This window comes from Carex rostrata, chromosome 3, assembly GCF_964058835.1.
Source record: "Carex rostrata chromosome 3, lpCarRost1.2, whole genome shotgun sequence".
NCBI lineage: Eukaryota > Viridiplantae > Streptophyta > Magnoliopsida > Poales > Cyperaceae > Carex > Carex rostrata.
In genome coordinates this window covers 9796855-9816931 of record NC_135920.1, presented here as the reverse complement: position 1 = coordinate 9816931, position 20077 = coordinate 9796855, and the positions used below count along the sequence as shown (strand labels likewise).

At 34.9% G+C, this 20077-nt stretch overlaps 2 protein-coding genes, 2 long non-coding RNA genes and 1 pseudogene across 6 annotated transcripts; 1 reads left to right on the top strand and 4 right to left on the bottom strand.

Moving 5' to 3' along the window:
• Nucleotides 1-220: 220 nt before the first annotated feature.
• Nucleotides 221-911, bottom strand: LOC144551373 (uncharacterized). Its single transcript, XM_078299318.1, has 2 exons — nucleotides 615-911; nucleotides 221-518 (listed from the first exon to the last, which is right to left on the bottom strand). Exons 1-2 carry the CDS (start codon nucleotides 909-911, stop codon nucleotides 309-311), a joined length of 507 nt encoding a protein of 168 aa, XP_078155444.1. The 3' UTR covers nucleotides 221-308.
• LOC144551371 (protein FAR1-RELATED SEQUENCE 5-like) lies at nucleotides 616-2810 on the bottom strand. The gene has a single exon (XM_078299316.1). It carries the CDS (start codon nucleotides 2798-2800, stop codon nucleotides 932-934), a length of 1869 nt encoding a protein of 622 aa, XP_078155442.1. The 5' UTR covers nucleotides 2801-2810; the 3' UTR covers nucleotides 616-931.
• A 465-nt stretch (nucleotides 2811-3275) lies between these two features.
• Nucleotides 3276-6155, bottom strand: LOC144551374 (uncharacterized). The gene is made up of 4 exons (XR_013510812.1): nucleotides 6045-6155; nucleotides 5725-5873; nucleotides 5149-5260; nucleotides 3276-3602 (listed from the first exon to the last, which is right to left on the bottom strand). It is a non-coding gene; the product is annotated as an uncharacterized LOC144551374 (long non-coding RNA).
• A 954-nt stretch (nucleotides 6156-7109) lies between these two features.
• On the top strand, nucleotides 7110-18292 carry LOC144551844 (putative receptor-like protein kinase At5g24010; annotated as a pseudogene).
• On the bottom strand, nucleotides 12083-15271 carry LOC144551983 (uncharacterized). Of its 3 annotated transcripts, XR_013510907.1 has the most exons (6): nucleotides 14881-15271; nucleotides 14654-14792; nucleotides 13963-14108; nucleotides 12954-13049; nucleotides 12748-12830; nucleotides 12083-12492 (listed from the first exon to the last, which is right to left on the bottom strand). It is a non-coding gene; the product is annotated as an uncharacterized LOC144551983 (long non-coding RNA). The 3 variants fall into 3 exon arrangements; XR_013510906.1 differs by having other exon boundaries at nucleotides 14654-15271; XR_013510908.1 differs by having other exon boundaries at nucleotides 12083-12471; nucleotides 14654-15271.
• Nucleotides 18293-20077: the final 1785 nt, after the last annotated feature.

The window sequence follows — 20077 nt, the reverse complement described above, 5'->3', positions numbered from 1 at the left end:
AACCCCTAAGAAAATAAAAATAGCAAAAAACAGTCACAAACATAGACACGTATTGAATCAAAAAATCAACAAAAATCAACAAAGGACATAACATGTTATAAGAAATAACCACAAATATATCGTATATCATATAATTGTTCATTTCTATTGTCTATATCATTTAACAGTTAGCACTTTTTTTTCACTGTTTACTCAAAAACTTCACAAAAACTGCACAAAAACTGCACCAGATAGGGTATTGCGTCTTTTACAAAATGAACCCCATTGTTTCTTAAAATCACTTAATATTAAATTTTAATGCTATGCCCTCAAAAGAGGTCTTCTTCATCCCCATAAATTGCATCAGATTCAGATCCACTTTGATCTTCGCCATGCACATCATCTTCATCATCTTCACTCATAAATTCAGATTCATCTTCACTCGCATCTTGTACGGAGATGGGTTCTCTTCTTTTTCGCTTGTCATCTTGTATGGAAATTGTCTCTTCTCCTTTACTTGCCTTTTCATCCTCTTCTTTCTACAATGAGAAAAATAAGATAATAGTATCATCTCAACAATCACAAATGATTAAAGAAAAAAAAAAAAGATCACAAATAATTAAACAATCGTTTACCTTTGGACATTTTCTCATGTTATGACCCTCTTTTTTATGACAATAGCTACAAGTTCTCATCTTCTTGGCATCTCTTACGTCGGCTGGAGCCTTAAATCGAGTAGGTTTTCTACTGCCCTTACATTGCGAAACGGGTGGATCGCTGAATTTCATATCATCCTCTTTCTTTACAACTTTCAGTTTTGGTTCATCTTCATCATCTTCGCCATGGACTCCTCCTTTTAAAACCTCAATGAGATCATCCAAATGCTCACAAGCTAAATCATATGCCGTAGTAAGCACATTAGGCATGCTCATGATTGTATCAATTCGCTTACTTAGCGCATTACGCTTGACAGAATGTAGGTCATTCCCTTCAAAGCAACGATCATTAATACCTTTGCGTTTGCATTAGCATCACGGGTCCATCTATTGAGAATGTAATGTTTTGGCAAAAATGGCTCCATCCCCACATGTCGCATCACCAAAAGTGCATGAGAACATAAAACTCCTTGATACGAAAAGCCTTTGCACTCGCAATCAGCCTTTGCATTGGCTAGATTGATGCGTACCATGCGATTTGGTTTGAACCAACCGTACTTGTTAGATTTCAATATTGCCGGACGTACCTCATAGAGTTTTTCTCTCTCGACCTCACGAACCCGAAGTGCAATAGTCTTCTTTATTTTGCCCTTTAAAAGTTTACAAATGCTTCGAGTGTAAACTTTTCGCGCTTCAACCTCTACTGCATCACCCGACAATAGTGGTGGGATCTCATTCATTGTTCGAAAATCCTCATCACTCTCTCTCTCATAAACCCTTTCTACCATTTTCTGGAATCTTGTTGCAAAATCATACAATGAGGTATTAGCTCCAAACCAAATCTTTGTCGCCGCATTCATACTTTCTGATCTCTGTGTAGTACTCATGCCTGCACAAAATGACTCACGAAAATATGCCGGTGCCCATTCGTCACGTTTTTTAAACATAAGCTCCAAGTGGCAATTCTCATCCATCTTATATTTCTTAAGTGTAGCATGCCAATTTGTTTCAAAATCTGCAATTGTCCAACTAAAATCAATAACCGCGATAAATTCATCTCTAAATCCTTCAATATTTCCGTATAAAACCCCCAAATGATCACGCGCCTTTCTCAACACATGCCATATGCAAACTCTATGCACAGTATCTCCTCTAAATACCACCTCAATTGCCGCTTTCATTGCCGGATCTTGATCAGTAAAGATAGTCTTTGGTTTCTTTCCACCCATTACTCTCAACCATGTTTTGAACAACCAACCAAATGTTGTCTTCTTCTCATCTCTAACTAGAGCACAACCGAAGAATACCGATTGTTGGTGATGGTTAACACCAACAAATGGAGCAAAAGGCATTCTGTACTTGTTGGTATTGTAGGTCGTGTCAAATATAATGACATCTCCAAACTCTAGATATGCTCTCCTTGAACGACCATCTACCCAAAATATGTTTTTGGCAACATTATCTTCATCGGGTTCGACTTCAAAGAAAAAATCAGCATCTATTTGTTGCCTACGCCTAAAGAAGTCCAACATCGCATTCACATCAACACCAGCTAGTCTCTTCTTCACCCTTGTAATGTGATTATTAACATCTTTTTTGCTGAAATGAAGGTTCTCTTTACCCCCGGACTCATCCGCAATGATTTCTCTCATTTGGTTGGCACTAATATTTTGCTGACTCAACAACTCGATTCGAGTCCTATTTTCCATTGAAATATATTTATGAGATTTTAAATGTCTCTTTTTCGAGGGAGTGTTTGGCACTAACTGATGATTATGATCTTTGTGGAGGCTCGTTATCCTCCAAACGCCATCCTTATGCATTCGAAACTGACAATAAGCTTTGCACTCACTTCTCTGCATCGATCTTTCCTTTTCGGGTGTCTTTTCAATTAACCCACCAATCGTCTCCTCCATTTGCTTTCTTTTTTTTCTGGATTTCCCTTCTTTCGAACAAACCATTCGCAAATTCGTTTTTATCCCTTTTGTATTTATGTACCTTGATTGCTTACGGATACTAAATCCAGTAATGTATCCGTACGTGTTGTAAAAATTGTAAACATGTTTTTCACTAGCAAACTCCATCCCTACTTGAGGCTCGATACTTTCCTCTGCTTTTCCATCTATTACCATATCTTCTATTTCATCTACTTCCAAATCATCCATTTATCTACAAAAGAATATAATGGTTATAAATTAGATTAATAAAACACTACAATTTGAATTGTTATCTATATTTACTAGAAAAATCATAGAATTCTGAAATTAACCTCTACAAAATCATAGAATTCTGATCTCACAAGTAAGAATCTTTTTGTTCATCAGAAAGGCCAGAACCAAATAAGGTTTTTATTTCTCACTAGTTGAAAGAAAAATAACTTATCTGTACAATATGGCTTTTATTTCTCACTAATTGAAAGAAAAATATTCTAATTTTATTCTATAAAACATGCACAAATAGAAAATGAGCCTATGGTGCTTCACAGCTTTGGATAGATTATAAAATGAGATACCTCCTAGCCTAAGAATTTAAACTGATGACGTTGTAATGTCATTTACAACGCTTGCAAGATTCAGGTCAATTGATGTCAATAATTACAATAAGCTCACATCATACCTCTTCTGCTCGGGATCAAGGTGCGACCTTTCTGAGAGATAAGTTTTTTTGGTGCGATTTTAGAATTTGGTGTTATTTCAAGGTGCGGTCTGATGTGGTCGGAGAGAAGGGCGATCAGGAGAGAAGAGCGAGAGGAGGGCAGCGGTGCAGTGAGAGGAGAAGAGGCTCGTTAGGGTTTTGAAGTAGCGGTGCGGTGTGCGTCGAGAGAGGAGAGGAGCGAGATGAGGGCGATCAGGAGAGAAATTCGCGTCGTGAGAGAGCGCGCGTAGAGGTCTTTACTGGACATGTCCAGTTAAGTGATTCACCGAATTTCAATTTTTTCCGAAAATTTTCAGATCTGATCAATCTGATCTGCGCGAATTTTAAAGAAATCGAACGGTTTAAAAGTTTATTTCTCCACAGCCCAGGAAAAATCAATTTGAGCATAGCCACTCTATATATATATATATATATATATATATATATATATATATAGAGAGAGAGAGAGAGAGATAGGCTAATGTGCTTCCATAAGCACTTGGCCCGAAGTGCTGCCACCCCATTTTCGATTTTTCAAAATCCAAACGGTCGATCCGAACCGTTCATCTTGTTCTCCATATTAATATCTGCTTGGAGACCAAATTTTACATTTTTTGGAATTTTTTTGCTATTTATTAAGCCACTTTGAAAATCGCTGATCCAACGGTGAACCCCTGATTTTACTGTTTGGCAAACCACCGTTGGATCAGCGATTTTCAAAGTGGCTTAATAAATAGCAAAAAAATTCCAAAAAATGTAAAATTTGGTCTCCAAGCAGATATTAATATGGAGAACAAGATGAACGGTTCGGATCGACTTTTTGGATTTTGAAAAATCGAAAATGGGGTGGCAGCACTTCGGGCCAAGTGCTTATGGAAGCACATTAGCCTATCTCTCTATATATATATATATATATATATATGAGGAGGGATCAAGTTACAACACTTGAAAGTTACAACAAAGTTACAACGTCAATTTTTTTCATTTTGAAAGTCCAAATCGTCGATCCAAACCGTTAGATTTTCAATCTATATTAAAATGTGCTTGGAGACCAAATTTTACATTTTTTGAAATTTTTTTGCTATTTATTAAGATGGGTACAAAATCGCTGTTTTTATTAAAATTCTGCACCATTAAAAAACAGCAATTTTGTACCCATCTTAATAAATAGCAAAAAATTTCAAAAAATGTAAAATTTGGTCTCCAAGCACATTTTAATATAGATTGAATATCTAACGGTTTGGATCGACGATTTGGACTTTCAAAATGAAAAAAATTGATGTTGTAACTTTGTTGTAACTTTCAAGTGTTGTAACTTGATCCCTCCTCTATATATATATATATATATATATATATAGGACTTGGCTACGGTGCTATGGGTAGCTAAGAGGCCTCCCGTGCTACGGCTCAATATTCGACTTTTCAAAATCCTAACGGTCGATCTGAATCGTTCATCTTGTTATCCATATTAATATGTGTTTGGAGACCAAATTTTACATTTTTTGGAAATTTTTTACTATTTTTTTAGATTTATTGAAAATTGCTGTTTTTCAGACAAATCTGGACCATAAAAAACAGCGATATTCAATAAATCTAAAAAAATAGTAAAAAATTTCCAAAAAATGTAAAATTTGGTCTCCAAACACATATTAATATGGAGAACAATATGAACGGTTCGGATCGACCGTTAGGATTTTGAAAAGTCGAATATTGAGCCGTAGCACGGGAGGCCTCTTAGCTACCCATAGCATATTAGCCAAATCCTATATATATATATATATATATATATATATATATATATATATATATATATCACCAAGTCAAAACTAGGAAAACCAATACCAAATGAGGGGGTTAATTTATTTCAATAGAACAGAACCTGGAGAGCTTTTTTGCTGCTAGATTGAAACTGATATTGTAGTTGTCTTGCAATATATCATTCTAGCTTGGACCCAATAGATTTATCCAACAGATTCGTCACCTACTCCTTTCTGGAATAAAAGAGAAAAACTGCATTAGATAGATATTTATTTAGGACAAATTGATCTCAGCTTATGTACCTGAGTCCAGTATCGCCATTTATAGAGAAGGGAAAAAAAAAGCAAACAAATAAGTAAACTACACTATTGTGTTAAGTACAATTTAAGTCAATCACCATACCAACTTTTTAAACACACTTACTTTCAGATAACTACTCACAAGAATCACTACAATTTAATTCCATCACCATACCACAAGGAGAACCAAATTTTTAGGCATTGGACTACAATATTGAACCAAACTTTTAAACACTTACTTTCAGGTAACTACTCATAAGAATTGCTACAATTACTGATTAAATTAAGTTTGAACAAATTTTATTTAGAAAAGAAGAACAACTAAAGTCCAAAAACAATGCTTGATTCTTAAATATCATTTCTTACTACCAACATAATGACAGAGAGCTATGACAGACCTGAATTGACTCAGCAACTGTAGAAGAAATGGTCTTCTCAACAACTGGTGCAGTAACTATTGAGCCTCCACCCTCTTGCCTTCCTTCGTTATTGGGGCAGTAACTATTGAGCTTATTTGCTTTTGCAAGTCCTTTTGCACTATCATGAGCTGACACAGAAAAAATTAAAGTTAATTTTAGTAAAGAAAACCAAGAGCAAAGAAATCTCATAATAAATTCATTTTTTGCTGATTATGTTAATCTTTATAACATTCAACCAATGATCTCACAATTTCATAATAAATACATATTGGTATCATGTCTTTCAACTATTCACTTACTATTCTATTTTCTTTTTTGAAGACCCATAGAGGAAGGATGTCTGTGCAGAAGAGATAAACGGCGCAATAAATCAAGATGCACCTGAAGAGTTTGTTGTATTAGTCTATATTTGTATTATTTTGCAGTGAAGTATGTGTATGAATGATAATGAAATACTGAAAAACTTGTATAATTTGATTTTTCTTCTACTTCTTTAATCTAAAATACATTTTAAAAGTAGCTCATAAAATAAAAATAAGTAGCATTAGGTTATAATTAAATAACCTGAGAAATATATTTATTGTTGGAATGGGGATATTGTAACCCACCAATGACAGCGCTTTCCTCTTCATTTGTAGTACCTGACGCAATAGTAAGGTGTCATCTAAATTATTAAAAAAATTCAAGTGCGATATACCTAAATGCACCAAAATTAAAACTCGGTTAGGTAATGCGCTGTTGCAAATTACCTCCAACCTCTTTCCAAATCTACAACTACCTAAAATATATCAATTTTGCAATTAACATGCACCATTTTTCTTAAGTAGTTTAAGAAGCAACTCAACTAGTACAAGGCTAATCCAATCAAACAACTATTTTTAATATGTCCATACTAACTAATCAAAAATTACTATGTTAAGTTCATGTATATTGGGAATCAATGACCTAAATCCACTTTACTTGATTTAGTTCAACTAGCTAGTGTTTTGCAAAAGAAGCTTTCTAAAGTTGGTATTCATACTGCCATACAGGTACTGAATGGTTCTGTACAATTAAATGTCGACCAATCCTCGGCTTTCTATTACTGCCTAGTTGTGTCATTAATCCTGATTTCACCGATCTTAATATCACAACATTGAATAACCATAGAAATTACAAAGACACAAATTTCATGGATCATTAGTCAGATGCATGAACGCTATAGAAATCAAAAGTACCCATGTCTCTAGTCATGACTTTTCGCACTTTAGATTATGGCAAGGCAAAGCTAAAAGATCCGTCATACACCTTGTCTTCAGCACCTTCTCTGGAACTATATTAGCCTATAAATCTTTGAACCAAATAGAGACTAGAATATACTACCCATGTTGGAAGGTTACCTCTTGCCAGTATACAAGGTTGAGTGGCGGCAGCCGTACCCCGTCCCGCCTGAGCCACCGGCCCGCCCGCCTTCCGTGGTTTCGCCTGAATGCGCACTGCCTGAGCCGACTTGCTGTCGCTGCTCTTCTTATTTACGTTTCGCACTTTAGATCTAGGGTTTCGAAAACTAGGACTATAAAGGGGCGTGTAGGCTTGGCGAGGCGGAGAGAGACAGATAGGGAGGGAGGGAGAAAAGGGATTGGGGTGAAAAAGAAAATTGAAAGAACAAGGCGGCTGGAAGGGAGGGTAATTTGCCGAGGGGATAAGACCTAGGTTTGTTTTGTCTGGGTCCAATTTCTCTATAGTAACTTAAATTGTGAGTTTAGATTTGGACTGTCCGATGAGAATCCGGTCCGAGGTGAATGCACATATATCTTTAACATTCGTGCCAGAAAAGATCACATGGTCCGGATCTAATCTCACAATTTGAGTTACTTTATAAGATCCAAATTGCTAAGGGTCAAAGTGGGAGGGAGATGAAAATTTTGTCCAGGAGGGAAAAACCTCCTGCGCTCCTTCTCCACTGCCAATCCCGATCGCTTTTCCCCGACGCTCTCTGTCCCGATCCATGCACACAATCAAGTCCCGCCGGAAGTGTGCATGCGTGTTGTTCTTCCTTGCTTGGAATTGCAAAATTAAATGTTAAGTTTGCTTATATTTTGATCACTCTTTTTGTTTGCCTTTTGCTTTTAAATCAAGCTGGATTAAGTAAAAGTTGTGATAAGGTTGATCGGTTAAAGGTTGACCGGTATAAGCTGTGAAAAAAATGGCTGAAATCAAAGGTTAATCTACTATCTGGTGTTCTAGTTTCATGGAAATGGTGTTTTAAGACTCAATTATGTTTACACATGTAATATTATGATCAAAACGGTGAACTAATAGTGAATTAATAATATAAACCCACCACCTGTATGACAATTTGCTTCAAAGAAGTTCTCTCTGTATGAAGTTGTCTTCTTGCCCATTTTTACTTCAAAAACTAAACACCTAACCTCCAGTTCTCTCTGTACTGTTTTTATATGATTAAAATAAAATTCTCATGAATACTTTTCTACAGGTTATTCGGCTGTGGTATGCGCAAACCAGCAAGTACATGGATGATTTTCATGTTCCCACAGGGAGCAGTTTAGTGGATGATGATTTCGATGAGAATCAGGTATGGTGCAATAAGATTGTCAATCTAGGGTTATGAACCAGCTAGCTTGAATTGGATTAGCCTATTTTGTGGGTTTCTGGCTGGTGTTAACCAAATTATTTCAGGTTCTGGCTGTATAATAGGTAAATTACCAGTAATTAGGTTGAGAGACTGATCATGTGCAATTAAGCCCTATTCAATCTTTTAGCAATTCTGAACTAAGACAAAAAGTTAGCATAGTTAACCTCAAATGTGAAATCATGTTTCAATTGTTCTGGACTTCATCCAAAAGCCTCATTTCGGCCCGGGATCTTCAACTATTCTAATAAGCATCAAGAAAATAAAAGGCAGAGGGAAAATAAGGGGCTAAAAGTTGTTCAAACAGAATATACAGTTATCTTGCAAATGCAAAATGCTTAAAATTCATATTATGTTTCTTTTAGTTATTTTAACCTTGTTTTGTTTGTCAGTTTTTACTATTAGGTGTTATACCAGGGACATTTACCAACTGGTACAGATATGTGATGACAGGACCCATACATAAATTTATTAAATTGAGGGACCAGATCGTATACTTATTAAGGCTGAGGGTGTACTTTGTAAATTCTGTGAATTTGGTAATATTACTTTCATGATTGTGTCGTTTAAATAATTCTTAATTATATCAAAATAATAGATAACATTATGATATTGTGCTATCATTTAGTATAACGGGTTTTGGTACCACACAGTACTAGTCGTTGCATAAATTTGAGAATGAAATTACCAAAGCAATTAATCTTGAGTTTGGTATAACATCAGTGTCATTTCAACTTATATAACACCAACTCTAAAACCTATCGAATCGACTTCAAACGGTGAATCCAAACCGTTCAAACCAATCTACTTCATTACTTGTGCGTTTCCATGCAAAATTTATAACTTTTCGAATTTATTTAGTATTAAGTCAAACGGTCAAATATGTGAGTTTTTAATCTTAGGCAAGATTTTATGGTATACTCAGTTATTTAATCTTTTGTATACTCAGTTATATAATGGTACCAGCAACTAGCTGGTACCCCTTTTCTGTTGCTTCTGGTATGAGTTATTTGTGGTTTGAATTGTGTATGGTTCAAGATTTCTAATTATATGCAACATAAACTCCTGAATTTACATTGATCGGTACCGTTAGACTGGTACAGGTTGGTGGTTTATGGTTATATGTGATAATCTAGTTTGGTTTTATATACCATACTTCAGTTTGACGGCTTATGGTTATATAATATGCGTGGGTCATAGTTATTTTGGAAATTTTACACTTCATAGCTTTACCTGTTTTGAATATATTAACATAATCCACGTGCATAGCTTGCTAAATACTACGTTGTGTCTTCATTAAAACCCAATTTCCAGATTCAATTATTCCAATTCAATTTTGATTCAACTAAGCAATAAATGTAATGTCTAGAAGCCAATTTAATGAAATTCGTAAAATACACCGATCTCACTTAATACAACTTATTTAATATAAAAATAAATATTTGTATTTTATGAAATAATAATCAATAAATAATGCTATGTTATTTGTATTATCATTTTCCTTTTCTGAAAAAAAAAATCGTTGAACTTCATGTTGTTGTGAATTTTAATTACAAGCTTCATAGAAAATGAGATATCAAATAAAAAAAAATGAATCTGTCTCTAGGAAATAAACTATTGCATGGCAAATCCCATGCAATTGTTTAGAACTTTTAGTCCAGACTATTTGCATGCGAATGGTAGTGGACTATTTATATGGATCTTCAATAAAATATAATATAAACATAGAGTTAAGTAGTTGCATGGCTATGGGGTTAAGTAGTTGCATTGACCTTTAATTAAATATAATATCTACTAAGTTTTTAAGTAGTTCCATGGTCATGGAGTTGAGTTGTTGCATAGACCTCGAATTAATTATAATATCCAACCTTCAAAACTTATTTGCATGGCTGAACATCATATAGTTACATGGTTGCACTTCACACAATTGCATGCGATACCTGTTACATGGGGATTCGCATGCAACAAGTTTAAAAAGTCAACAAACATCATTTCTTTTGCATGAGCCGTCTCAACCATGCAAAAAACTGGTGCTGGGCATGCAAAAAAAGATTATTCTAGTAGTGATTTTAATTACTTGATATAATTTTGATGAGTTGTATATCATTTGTTACCATTTAAATGAAAACAGCAAATGATAAAAGATTATCATGAAGTATTGTTATTAATTTCTTGTATACAATATAGAGATTGTATTTCTCTGCTTTTGTATGAACATTTGAGTTTCGTAATGAAACTGGTGGTATTCCCACTTTATTCAAAAAAATAAAATCTCTTTTATATAATCACTTATTGATTCATTTAGTTCGTTATATGTCATTTATAAATGAGAAAATTCATGCATACCTGTCAAAAATCTCAAAACTATGTATTTTTCTCTCTAATATTTATAGTATCATATTTACCCTTCTAAGTTTCAAAAATTCACAAATCTATCCAATTTATAATATCATATTTATTAACAGCTCTCTGCTAAATGATACCGTAGCAAATGACTTGGGTCTTCTGATAATAACAGATGACATAATGAGACCTACTGTCTTACAAATAAATGAACATGGCACTATGGCAGCAGTCTCATGGATTATTTGGCACTAACAAATAACCTTAGACCTGCTGACTTACAAATAATTCGAGGCTCATTGCCTTTTCTGAAATCAAAACTTCAACAAATAATTTTGATGAAAGGGGCTTAATCAGGGTAGGTGGTTTTAGGAAAGTTTTTAAGGGAAGATTGCATAATAAAACTATTGTTGCTGTAACACGAGCCTCATTCCAAGCCAACCAAGGCCTCCCTGAATTTAAGACAGAGATTGAAGTTTTCTCCAATATACACCACTGTCATCTTGTATCCTTGATTGGTTATTGTGATGAGCACTCCGAGATGATACTTGTCTATGAGTATATGGAGAAAGGCCCTTTATGGAACTATTTGTATGGCACAGACTTGCCATCTCCCTCATAGAAGCAAAGGCTGGAGATTTACATCAGCACAGAGAAGGGCCTACAATACCCACTACTAGAATCTGCACTTTTTCTGAGGGTTAAAATATGGCTTTTTCCATCGGCGTACTTTTGGAAAAAGCCCAAAAAGCGTCATTTCCGTGCGCTACCCTCAGAAATACTACCGTCAAAAATACCCTTGATGGAAATACCATTTTCCTGACTTTTTCCATCGGTTACCTTTGGAAATACTACTTTCTGACTTTTTCCGTGAGCCCCCGTCAGAAATACTTTGGCATCAAGCCCATGACTTTATTATTTCTGAGAGCAAAGTGCGTGGGTCCCACTATATTATTTTTGAGGGCAAGACGTGTGGGTACCAACAAGTTATTTCCAAGGTTATCTCATGTGGGACCCAGCATAGTATTTCTGAGGGCAAAGTGTGTGGGTCCCAACAGGTTATTTCCAAGGGCATCATATATGGGACCCACAGTAGTATTTCTGAGGGCAACGTCTGTGGTCCCACTGTAGCATTTTCAAGGGCAGTGTGTGGGGCCCACTGTAGCATTTCCCTAGTTGCAAATTGTTTTCATTTTTTGTGGATATACCCACGGAAATAGCTTGAATGACATTGTACACATACTCTCATCTACAATCCTCTCTGTACCAATCAGGTACAATCCTCCCTGTACCAACCAGGTACTAATACCCATTGAAACATATAAACAAAAACATATAAACAGAAACTCATTTATAATGAGATATAAGGAAAGCATTTAACATTTAATAAGCATTAACATAACATATAAAGTGTTCATACATCGAAAGGAATGCACTTGCATTTTTAACTATACCAAAATATGCACACCAGTTAACCAAAATATACCATATTGCAGTTGTAACCATATACCAAAATATACACACCCCTAATTACCCAAAATTCACAAAATAACTTATCCCAAGTTCTTTTATTTGTTAGAACTTCTATTATAATAATAAGCCCTAAAAGGTGCACTCTTTATGCACTACAGGGGATGGTTCCCATTGTAGGCAGAATGCACGCGCCATTGGCCCTGTGCAGCTTCATTTGTGGGTATGTCATCTAATCTCATATTAGCTTAACTTAAGAGTGCTTGGAATCCAAGATTTTGCTGTATAGGAGAATCATTACTCTATTTATATCACATGGAAAAGAAACAACATGTTATTGCTATGAATCAGGCCAACATACAAAGTTCTTCACTCAATCAATTCAACAAACACCTACTAGGTGTGAAATAAACCAGTGTTTTGGTCCATATATTATAATATATTATACCCATAGTACCATGATTTCTCTCTCTTCACTATTACAATATGCAATTCTGCTTTGTTTTATAGATTGTAACAGTATCAAATAACTGAACAAGACAAGAGAAAACACTTACCGCTGGTAAAACAAAACCCGAACCCGGCCCGTTCAAGCAGCTTGGCGCTGAGTGCGTCGAAGCAAGCGAGTCCCTGATGGATACTATATTAATGGGAAGCAGAACAATGTTATACACCTCATAAATGCTTAATTGGGTCAATTTTAATATTAATGGGGATCAAACTGAATAATAATTACTAAAAAGAAATATAATATGTTAATTACCTGCTGATTTTCACAACCTATATTCTTGCGTAGCTCATTCAACTGAAATTTTGCATTGTCTATTTCCTTCTTTAACTCTTCCATCCCTTCTTCCATCTGCCAATTTAAATAAATCATATATCTAATTATATATCTAACTATTTGATTAAAATTACACTTAAATACCTAGTTCAAACACAATTTGAAGAACCAAGGTTTCACAGAAGCCAAACTAGGGTTAGTTGTAACCTAATTTTCCTATACTAGCCTGGTCTAATTTGAAGAACTTACGAAGAAAACAAATAAAAAAAAAATTAGGTCATTTGGAGCTTGCTTGGAGAATTTAGGGGAATTTAATTGGGTTCTGTTCCATGAGGATTGATTAGTTACAAAAAATTACTAAAATGCCACAACGCTCTACTAGGCAAGGCAAAACTGAAACCTAATAATAAAAAGATTAAAAAAAATTAGGGTACCATGTTGACTTGGGCAGTGTTGGTGACCTTATTGGCACTCATAGCAAAGAAAAGGGTATTCATTTTAGGTTGTGTTAGTTGTGAATGCCCAACTGTTTAGTATCTTATAATTAACTGCTATGTTGACCTATATGTACTACAAGGGTGTCTATCAATTCAGCACATTAATTAGTCCTAGTTACTGTTTTGTAATATTTTCTTCATCATTTATCCGATGTTTCAGTTTTTTTTTTTTTTTGTTGCCATTTTCTACTCAGTACCTGTTGTGGGAAATCTCCATTGTCTAACTTATAAAACCTGAAAATATATAGGAAATTTAAATAGAGAAGGGTATAGAGAATGACATTGGGTCCCACTTAATAAGATTCATTCTTAATTTTTTAGTTGCTGTATAACAACTAATATCCTGATATCAATTATCAATTATCATTTAATAGTCTTTATCACATATTTTGTTATTATAAATTTTGGTTTTGAGCAATACAAAAAAGTTGTGCACCTGACAGGGAGGATTGTTTTTTCAAAAAGGCCCTTCCAAATAATAAAAATTATACCTGGAAAATGGAAAAACGTCTTCCATGAAAATGTGAGGGTTGTAAGAAGTGTAACTTGTGCTGCATCATGCGCTTAGCAACCGCTTCGTCAGTAAGTCCAGTGCTGACATTCCCTATTCTTTCTTCTATTGCAAACCTAACAACTCCTATTACATTCATAATATAATATAAAAATAACATTAATTAAGTAAATATTTCATGTACTCACCCGAGAAAAAACAAACAAGTTCTCACCATATGAGAATATATTATTTCTTATACCACTTAGGTTCAGGTACTAGTTTGCTAAAAAAAAACATTCGTAGATTGCATGTGTGTTATCTGGTTCAAACTTCCAACCACCGAAGACGCAATTCCAATATTAAAAAGGGATAATTTTATATATACCCCTCAAAAATCTTGAAATTACACATTTCCTCTTAAAATTGTAATATCATATTTACCCCTTCTAGATTTCAGAAACGAAATCATCTCATGAAATATAAAACACCAACCAAGTTTTATATACACGTGATAGATTGTACTAGTCAAATCAAATACCAGTATGTTTAGAGAGCTCAAGCATCATATCATATTGCCTTTTAACTATTTTAATACTTTCCCTTTTTCTTTTATCAGTATTCCTTTTCTAAGGTAAGTTTTTATGGTGCTAATTCAAATTCAAACATAAATCAAGAAGTGTGGGTCTCACCTGTCAAGGTTGAGCTGACATGCAGTCTCGGATGCTAGGTCAGTTAATTTTGACAATGCATCAGAGGTTTTCCCCTATGCCATGGACTCAAGGTACGGCTGGTCTCAAAATTTGGCAAGGTTGCACAATTGAAGAAACCCTAGCTCAAATCCCAAATTTCGACCCAATTAATGGAAAATCACAGTTGAAACCTATTGCTTGAAATGCAAAGAAATGAAAAAAATAACCTGAGAGTCTTCCCCAGCAAAGAAGTAAATCGATCTAACTTCCTCTAGATCTGAATCGCGCCAGAGATAAGAGCGTACGGCTGGGTTCGCGGAGCAGCTAGCTCTAGCTCGCGTTTTAGTGGTGGAGTAGTGGCTGAGGGCTTCACTAGGGTTTAGGGTGTGACGAGGTGGTGGTTAGGGGTGAGGGTGCGACGGAGGAGGTGGTGGAGTAGCGGCGAAGGAGGAGACATGCGATTTGTGCGCTTGGAAGAGGTGAAAAGGCGGAGGAAAGGGGGAATGGGTAGCAGTGGAGTTGAAGGAACGGGGGAACACCTAGGTTAGAAAAGTGAAATTTTGAGAGGGAGTTGAAGGAGGAAAGCGAAAAATTTCGAGTTTTGCCGCTCAACCTTGGTTTTCTAGGAAGAGTAGCTTGGTCCAGAGAGAAAATAGAAGAAATTTATTTATTTTGCAATGGGAGAATTCAAGAACTCTGAGGTAACATGACTTTTGTGTTTAGATCAGAGTCGTCTGATCATTATTACGCACGAATATTAAAGGATCTTGAACATTACTTAGGGTCAGATCTAAATAGAAATATTATGTTACCTCGGAGAATAGAGAATCCCTACCCACAACATCTAAAATAAAGACATCAAGACTACTCATTACCTATCGAACGGCTCTGAATTTTATTTACTAATTAGATAATGTATGTATAACAAATAATTTGAAAAAAATTCTAAAAAATTAAATTAAATTATTTACATCTTCTATGGCCAAATCATACTTATAATTGTCCATTTTATAGACTTTTACAATTATTTGTCAATTCATATTTAACAAAAAAACTGTGAATCGTTCATTTTCACGTGAGCAATCAACAGTCGAATAGAACTACAACAAACAAATCGAAGCTGATATTTTGCCTACACTGGTCATTAACAATGTTCAATATAGAGGTTTGCTCTTTTTTAAGAATTTTTTTTTTAACTTACATACCGGAAAAATTCAAAAAAATTTAGTAACAAAGTCGCTCTTTCATTTAAATCAAATGGTCTCAAAATTTCCTTGTTATGCTACTGGTTTAGTCAGTCAAACTGATACATACAGACAAAACTATACAGAATTTTGGGTTCCAAGTGGAGATGCTATCCATTGTCATAGAAACCGTAATGGATTTGTAGTCTTATTTTAAAAGAACTATAATTTCTTTTGAAAAGGTAAATTGGAGAGTATAGTTGTGCTTAAAGCTATATATGCTGGATACAAGGAGTCAATAGAGCCTCATGTTTGCTTGAGTCAAGGTTTACTTTTTTATATTCCTACTCAAATTAAGTTTTAAACAAGGATTTGACTTGATGAAGTATATTGCCAGGATTTAGGTTACAATTACTCCAAATGACAATCAAATCTATACTTGACCTTAATTATGCCACATTTGACATAAAAAATTTCAATGTAAAAACTACCATCACTTGCCAAAATTTCTATAAATTATTCTTCAATTTACCAGCATAGCACATACCAATTAAGCTAAATTTTTCGGGTGTGTCCATTGTGAGTAGGGGATCATCAATATTGTCAACTTAATAATTCTACCCAATGCCTATAATGAACTTCACAATTCTACCATTTCCTCTTGTTGCTTGTATACCATTTATTATCTTCTTTTTACTTTATTATCAATCTGGTCTATTTCCTCTCTTTTTTGGTTTGTAACTGGTGTTTACACAAGAATCATACAAAGGGAGATATTATCTATTGCTTGCATTTGTCAAAATATTTTGTATCTAAATTAAATAGATTGGCTAAGTCCAAAGAGCAAAAATTATGTTTTCAATTAAATATTTCATTTTAAATATCTCAATGAGATACATATCATTTTTTGTTAATTTCCTTCTTATAAGCATTGTTTGCTTGAAGACCCAGTATCTTTTCAAAGGTCTTTTATTATTGTTAGCAATAGTGATGATATTACTAAACCACTATCTAATTCAAGTACTTTTCTTATTAATTAGGATGTGTTATATAAATTATTTTGTTGATTAATGAGGTATATCATTTTGGAATTATATTTCAAGTTAATTGAATGTTTGTGGCTAGTAAAAATGTGAAGAGCTAACCAATTGCAAAAATGTTGTTGCCAAAATTCTTAACGATACACTAACAGTTATAATTAAAAACAATTAGCAAAAATCATTAAATAAATGAATAAACACAATAAATTATACTTGAGATTTCAATTAAATGTTTCATTTTAAATTTCTCAATTAAATATTGCTTATTGTTGTGATTTAGTTTTGTTCAACATTCAAAGAGAGATCTCAATATATAGAAATACTTCTGTCTCCAGGAGCTAAACATTTCTAACGGTAGCCTCATGAAAATAGTTAGTATAGCTATAAAATAATATTAACTGTATCAATGAAACATTTTCAAGGATATAGTAGCCAAGTATTTTCGTGGGCCTTCATTATAAAATAAAATAAACATAATAACCAAAACATTTCCAAGGGTAGCTCATGGAAATAATGTGTTACAACTTCCAAAACATTTCCAAGGGCATGGGGTAAACTATTTCCAAGGGCCATCAATAAAAAATAGTATTTGATTTGTTTGGTGGGTCATGACTCATCCAAAAGTATTTCTGAGGGCAGACATGAGACATTTCCAAGGGCGGACAACAGGGCTTTTCCATCCGCAACAATTTTCGTCGGCCTACCGTTAGAAATTTTAAGTGTGTCAGAAGTGCGTCAGAAAACACCATTTTATTTCTGACGGCCTCTCTTACCCTTAGAAAAAGCTAAACTTACATTTAGAAAAAGTGCAGATTCTAGTAGTGACCTCCACACAGGGCCATCGCGAAATATCATACATTGTGATATGAAGTCAACTAACATTCTTTTAGGAAAAAGGTACATAGCCAAAGTGGCAGATTTCATCATCTCAAAACTAGGGCGCTGTATAGGAGAGATCCACGTCAGCACAACAGTCAGAGGTAGTTTTGGTTATCTCGACCCAGAGTACTTCAGACCCAATAGCTAACTGACAAGTTCGATGTATATTCATTTGGAGTTCTGCTTTTCGAGGTGCTTTGTGCAAGCCCCGTGATTGACCAAAGCCTTGAGAGAAAAACAACTTAACCTCACAGAGTGGGTGCTCATGTGGCAGCGAAAAGGTGAGTTAGAAAATATTATCGACCCAAAACTTGTCAGGGAGATCAAGGAGAACTCGCTTTGGAAGTTTGGAGAGATCCAAGGAGTGCTTACAAAAATATGGCATTGATCATCCGGCAATGGGAGATGATCATCTATGGAACTTATGGAACAAACAGATGAAGAGTGAGCCTTATGCAAACACAAGCACATCAGAGTCACATTTCCTGGAAATTTCAACTTTGTGTGGATTGCCTTCAAAATGTTTTAAGCCATGATGAAAACGACACAAGTGCAGACAGCAGATATGATATCTTATAATGACTAGTAATGTGTTCTTCTGACATATCTCGAATATGGATGTGTGTGTGTGCGCGCGCTAAATTAATTAGAATATGTTATACGTGGTTGGTGTAATATTATTGCAGTTATATTTATTAATATTGTGTGAAGGGATAGCTTTGTTATTGTTATATCTCTGTTATTTTCTGAGATTTCTTACAAATGATGAAATTTCCTAACTGTTGCAGTTGGTGCTGTTTCATGTCGATGATAATTTCACTGAGCAAACAAAATATGATGATGCAACTTACAGAGCATCTGATCATGAATTTCATATTAGCATACTATTTTCTTTCCAATGCTATCGATATTACTGACTTACAGTCTCTTCTGACAAGATTATCCAATTTCATTTGAAGTCCCCTGTTCTGTTAATTTTTTTTCTTTTTTTTATTTCTCTTTATTTCTTGATTTGCATTTCAGTATTTGAAATTCAAATTATATTTTTCTAGCCTTACTTTTAGCTCTGAGCACGCATTTCATATTTTGTTGAGAAACATTGTGGAAAACGCTACTCACATCATGTTGGATCAAAATAAATATTTGAAAATGATATATATATATATATATATATATATATATATATATATATATATATATATATATATATATATATATATATATATATATATATATATATATATATATATATATATATATATAAGTAATAGAATGCATTTTCATATTCAACATAGAGAATGGATCAATACAGCTTGAAAACGGATTTAATTGGATCCAAAACAAACAATATGACTATAAAACGACTCACATAAGCATAACAGAGAGGACCTATGAGCATCCTTTCGAGTTATATATACCGGATTCGCACGCCACCCACGTTTTGGGCACTGACATGTTGGATAACAGACGTGAAGTGGGTCATATTCCAGATCTCATGCGCACGTAAATGAGTGGGGCTATGGTCCTAATCGCTTCCTATGCAATTTCCTACTCATATGTTTGTTTTACCTAGTGTTTTGCTCTCGGTCAAGGCACGGGCAGGCAGGGCATACCCGGGCACGGGCACAGGTATCACGGGTAGACGGGTACCTCGGGCCGGGCATCTCGGTATTTTTTTTCAAAAACCGTGCCCTGCCCGCAGGGGCGGACCCACTGTAGCACAGAGGGAATCAGCTGCCCCTCCCTGAATTTTCAAAAATAGTGCTAAAAATTAGATTTTCTGACCTCTGCCCCTCCCTGAAATTGAAATTGCCCCTCCCTGTTGTTTAAAGCCCAGTTTCTATTCTATAGCCTAGACTTTTGAATTTTGGCGGAACCCAGAAGCCCAAACGTGAGTTTTGGCGGAGCCCAAACAATGAATCGCGATTGGCGATAGCTCGCGCCACTGCCTCTCTGAATCGCGAATAGGCGACACGACTCGCGAGATCTCTCTCTCACTCTCTGAGACTCTGACTCAGTCACGATGCCGATCAGCCGATGGTCTCCCTCTCGCTTTTTGACTCCCTTTTGGCTCGCGAAATTGACTCAACCTCTCTCTCTCTCTCAATCGCAAAATTGGCGGAGCCCCCTCTCTCTCTCCGACTCAAAACTTTGGTATAAATTTTGGATTTGACATAAATTTTGGTTCCAGCTAAACCTTGGTTGTTTCGCCATTTGTATCAGTTTATGAGATTTTAATTAAATTGAGTTTGAATTGTTGGGTTCCTTGTTGAATTCTCTCATCCTATATAATGTGGCATATCTGTTAGTAGAAATATTTA

What these genes read in the sequence shown, in the direction of transcription:
- LOC144551373 (XM_078299318.1), bottom strand. Translation starts at nt 911, where the DNA reads ATGAGCATGCCTAATGTGCTTACTACGGCATATGATTTAGCTTGTGAG. An exon ending in ACATGAGAAAATGTCCAAAG is followed by an intron (nt 519 to 614) that starts GTAAACGATTGT and finishes TTCTCATTGTAG; the next exon opens with AAAGAAGAGGATGAAAAGGC.
- LOC144551371 (XM_078299316.1), bottom strand. Translation starts at nt 2,800, where the DNA reads ATGGATGATTTGGAAGTAGATGAAATAGAAGATATGGTAATAGATGGA.